The sequence below is a fragment of the Leguminivora glycinivorella genome, chromosome 11, assembly GCF_023078275.1.
Source record: "Leguminivora glycinivorella isolate SPB_JAAS2020 chromosome 11, LegGlyc_1.1, whole genome shotgun sequence".
NCBI lineage: Eukaryota > Metazoa > Arthropoda > Insecta > Lepidoptera > Tortricidae > Leguminivora > Leguminivora glycinivorella.
In genome coordinates this window covers 8139001-8144156 of record NC_062981.1, presented here as the reverse complement: position 1 = coordinate 8144156, position 5156 = coordinate 8139001, and the positions used below count along the sequence as shown (strand labels likewise).

The 5156-nt window shown below is 46.1% G+C and overlaps 1 protein-coding gene across 2 annotated transcripts; it reads left to right on the top strand.

The window, feature by feature from the left end:
* Positions 1 to 206: 206 nt before the first annotated feature.
* On the top strand, positions 207 to 3656 carry LOC125231438. 2 transcript variants are annotated; one of them, XR_007177614.1, is made up of 3 exons: positions 207 to 1782; positions 2552 to 2719; positions 3492 to 3656. XR_007177614.1 is itself a non-coding variant. In XM_048136896.1 (2 exons), exons 1-2 carry the CDS (start codon positions 2342 to 2344, stop codon positions 3504 to 3506), a joined length of 393 nt encoding a protein of 130 aa, XP_047992853.1. In that variant the 5' UTR covers positions 2232 to 2341; the 3' UTR covers positions 3507 to 3656. The 2 variants fall into 2 exon arrangements, 1 of the variants encoding a protein (XP_047992853.1); XM_048136896.1 differs by lacking the exon at positions 207 to 1782 and having other exon boundaries at positions 2232 to 2719.
* The last annotated feature ends 1500 nt before the right edge of the window (positions 3657 to 5156 follow it).

Here is a 5156-nt window from a genome sequence, read left to right as displayed (position 1 = left end):
CCCCGCCCGCAGCCGTCATGGAAGCTCTCGAGTTAAGGTTCGGCCGATCGGATGTCATCATCATGAACCTCACGACGCAGCTGAAGAAGCTACCTTCGTTACCCACGTCGTACCAGCATGAGTTGATTGACTTTTCGATAAAAGTAAATAACTGCGTAGCAACAATAGGTGCGCTAAATAAACCTGATTACCTACACAGTCCCGAGCTCGCATCAGCTGTTCTTAACAAGCTACCGAGCACACTGATTGGTAAATGGACTGATTTCGCATACAAAAGGTTAGAGGAAGACCAGCCTAAGTTGATCCTCATCTCCGAGTTTCTTAAACAAGAAGCACAAATGTTGTCACTAGTTGGAATGACACAAGCACGTGAACAAAGCAAGTCGAGTGAAATAAAAACTACAGCGAAATACTCCGGTGATAACAAAGTTCGTATTACTCGGCCCATATTGACAACAAAAGTCGTCGAGGAAAATAAGAATTGTAAATTTTGCTCAAAGGAATTTCACCCGCTGCCCGACTGCCGTGTTTTCAAACGTGCCATGCGCCGTGACAGATGGAAGTTCGTCAGATCCCAAGGACTATGTTATTGTTGTCTGACGTCACGACACGACAGGGACACCTGCCCTGCGCCCGTGTGCGACATAGATGGTTGTGGACTCGCACACCACAAGATGCTACACTACAAGAAGCCTACGTCATCACAATCAGCTGACGCGGTCGTTGACCCGCCGCCCGAGCCGGCCCCCGCGCAGGCTCAGCCGCCGGCCCCCGAGCCAGCACCCCCGGCCCCCGACACCGTGGCGCACGTTACATCGGATTGTGATAAATCTTCTTGTGAGGACAACGTTATGTTAAAAGTAGTGTCAGTGCAGTTACGTGGACCTAAGGGTACCGTAAGTACCTACGCCCTTTTAGACGATTGCGCATCTGTGTCTATGATAGACTCTGATTTAGCGGACGAGTTAGGTCTTAAAAATAAAAATCCGCGGTCTGTGATGTTTACCGATGCGTTTGGACTCGAGGTGTATCAATCAGCTGTGCCGAACGTTATCGCGCAGATAAGTGGACAAAATAATAACAATAGTTATAATATTAAGTTGCGTAAAGTGTCTAAATTAAATTTACCAGCTCAAAACTTGTCTGCAATTAAAAGTTTAAATTGTAAACGTTTATCTCATATTAAGGAATATGTGTGTAAAAGTCGAGTTAAACCTCGTATTCTCATTGGGGAAGATAATTATTACCTAATCGCTCCGATAGAAATAATTCATGGTAGTGAAACCGAGCCCTATGGATCTCTGTGCAAGTTAGGATGGTCAATTCATGGTAATTGTGGTCGCACTCACTCTAACGCTGCCAATGTGTTCCATCTCAGTCACACAGATGGCGAAAATATAGGTGAACTAAATGATTTAATTAAACATTCTTTTTCCCTAGACTCCATAGGAATTTCAACCTTACGCCGTGAAAATAGCGATCATTTAAGGGCGTTGCAGATCCTAGAAGATTCAGCGCGCCTTATCGGAAATCAATGGGAAGTGGGTCTGCCGTTCAAGAAGGACGTATTCGCCATGCCAGACACACGCGAAGCTGCCCTTACGCGCCTACAGTCTTTAATGCGCAAGTTTGTTAAAGATCACGCGTACGCAGATCGCTACCGAATAGAGGTAAACAAACTGTTTGCCGCTGGCTACGCACGTGAGCTCAAGGAAAATGAACTTTCGGCCGACCGCATATGGTATCTCCCGCACTTCGGAATTCAGAACCCCAACAAACCTGGTAAGTTGAGACTTGTTTATGATTGTGCTGCAAAAGTAAATGGGAATTGTCTTAATAGTTATTTGTTAACGGGACCAGACTTATATAATTCACTTATGGGGATTATGTTGAGATTTCGTGAGAATAAAGTAGTTATAATTGGGGACATTAAGGACATGTTTTTAAGGGTGAAAATAAGGCCCGACGATCAACATGTACTTCGTTTTTTATGGCAGGAAGCTCCGGGCTCGCCCGTAAAAACATGTGTTATGCAAAGTCTATTGTTTGGTGCCACTTGCAGTCCTTTTATAGCACAATTCATTAAGAATAAAAATGCATCTAGGTATGAAGATTTATATCCGGAGGCAGTAAATGTTATTGTAAATAGTCATTACATGGATGACTGTTTATATTCAACTAGCAGTGTAGAAAATGCATTAAGTTGGTTGAACAAATTACTCTTATTCACAAGAGCGGTGGATTTGAGATACGAAATTGGTCAAGCAATAGTCAGGAGGTATTGAAAAATATACCTACTGACGCGCTCGCGCAAACAGCTGTTCACTTCAAGGACGGAGTTATGAACACAACCGAGCGCACCTTAGGGTTAATGTTTCATCCTTCAGATGATACTTTTGGATTTAAGATTTCATTTAATCGTGTCCCACAGGAGGTATTAAATGGATCCGAGGCTCCGACGAAAGCAAAAATGCTTAGCCTCATCATGTCAGTTTATGACCTTCACGGTTTTTTATCGCCTTTTATTATAAAGAGCAAAATAATATTTCAGGACGTTCACCGTAGTGGCGTGGAGTGGAACGACCACATCCGACCGGAGGAGCACGCGCGCTGGGTAAGGTGGCTCGACGAGCTTAAACTACTAGCGTCGCTGCGCATCCCTCGACACTACGCGGCCGCGGGGCCATGGACGCCGTGCTACGATGATTCGGCGGATGGGGTAAGTGACCCCACCATCATACATACCGAATTACATGCATTTTGCGATGCCAGTAGTAAGGCATATGCCGCTGTTGTTTATTGGCGCTTTGTTCGCTCAGATGGAACTATAAATGTATGTTTTGTGGCGAGTAAAAGCAGAGTGACCCAACTTCGTCCGGTCTCTATACCGAGGCTAGAGCTTCAAGGTTGCTTGCTCTCTGCTCGTCTGGCCGCCACAATACAGAGCGAGCACAAAGACATTAAGCCAAACAAGCGATATTTCTGGACGGATTCAAATACCGCCCTCCAGTGGATTCGCAGTGACCCTAGAGACTTTAAACCATACGTCGCTCACCGCCTCGGTGAGATTGACGAGTTGACCAGTGCGTCAGAGTGGCGTTACGTCCCCACGTCCTTGAACGTAGCCGACGTAGCCACTCGTGAGGACGCGCCACCACTGCAGTACGATGACGTATGGTTCCAGGGGCCAAACTTCTTGCGTGAACGCGAAGGTGAGTGGCCCAAGGATCTCAAGAGCTCCAAGCAGCTTGAGGAAGCTATTTGCGAACGTAAGGTCATTAATGTTGTATCCTCAGCCGACTGTACTAGTACGTTGCCGGTACCTAACGAAAATTACTTTTCGTCGTGGATTCGATTACTTATGACTACTGCACGGGTATTGTTGTTTATTAAAAAATGTCAGCATAAATGCGATCGAATCGACACCGAACTGTTACAATCGGCAGAGGACTTGTTGATTAAAAAATGTCAACATGATTCGTTTCTTACAGAAATTGCCTGTTTAAGGAACAATAAGCCGTTATCGAAAGATAGCCGACTGCTACAGTTAACGCCCTATCTCGACGATGCGGGCCTACTACGTGTAGAGGGCCGTATCGACAAGACTGTTGGAGTCAATGAGTCTACGAAGAGACCAGTGATTCTTGATGGCAAGCATCGAAATCACCAGACTGCTCGTAGAACACTACCACAGGCGAGCACTGCACAGAGCTCAAGAACTGGTAGTTAATGAGCTAAGGCAGCGCTATTGGATTCTGCAACTGCGACCAACTGTACGCGCAGTCGCAGCCCATTGTCTGCTGTGCAGATATCGTCGCGCCACGCCGCAGCCGCAGCGTATGGGCGACCTGCCCGCAGCACGGCTGCAGCACAACCGTCGTCCGTTCTCGTTCACCGGGGTCGACTTTTTCGGCCCCATGGAGGTAAAATTTATTCCCCCGGGCGCCCCAGAGATGGCTGGCGCGTGGGAACGAATGGTGCGTACTTTTAAATCATCCCTCCGAGCTGTACTCAAGGAGCGCGCCCCACGGCCAGAGACCCTTTCAACATTGATGGCTGAAGTTGAAGCCCTCGTCAACAGCCGTCCTATCACGTACGTATCGGTAGATCCTAACTATCCTGAAGCTCTGACCCCCAATCACTTCTTGATTGGTACGTCCTCAAATGGACCAGCGTTTGGTAAGTACGACAATGGCGACCTCCAGTTAAGACGTCAGTGGCGGATAGCGCAACGTCTAACTGATATGTTTTGGGCACGTTGGCTCAAGGAGTATTTGCCAACACTTCTTCCGCGACAAAAATGGACGCGCGAAAATCGCTCCTTACAGGTAGGAGATTATGTAATTATAGTCGAACCTAACTTAGAACGTGGATCATGGCGGCACGGAATAGTGAGTGCGACACACGTTGGTAATGATGGGCGTACTCGCGTTGTTGACGTCCGTACGCGCACAGGCATTTTACGCCGCCCCGTCACACGCGTCGCCTTACTTGCACCAGAGATGGCTCGTGATGACTAGTCATCACTAAGGGGGTGGGATTGTAGGCGACGCATATATGTTTTATGTGAACTGTACTTTAGGATTTATTTATTAAGTTTGCTTACTTATTTTGGCACATGTAACGCCATCTAGATTAAAACTTTGGAATTAAAGCTACATAAAAACAATGGTGGGTAGCGAGCCCAAGTCATGCGCTGCACCTAAGTAAAATGAAGGTAGTTGTACATTTCGCGAACTGAGACCCGCCGCGTTGACTCCTCGCTCGTACCACGGTTTTTGGCATCGTATTTTGGAAATTATGCGTTTTATTTAACCTGTCACCTACAAACATAAACTTTAAGCGATAAGCTACATTTAGAATGTGAAAAAAAGTAAATTTTATGCTTAACTGTCGTCACAAAACTGACAGCGAGTTCATTTTTGTTAACAACTTTCGCTAATTGGGGTTTCACAAATTCTGAAAATGCCCATATATATGGGGAATCTAAGGTTCTCAGTGGCTGGTGTAACACTCCGCTTAAACCTTTAGTGACCAGTGAGTACTCGTAACAAAACATAATTAAAAAAGCGGCTACTGTTTTGCACCAAGTGCTAGGACCGAAAAAGGTCAGGTTGTTAAAACGGAATCTCGAGTTTCACGCTTTTTCATATTTT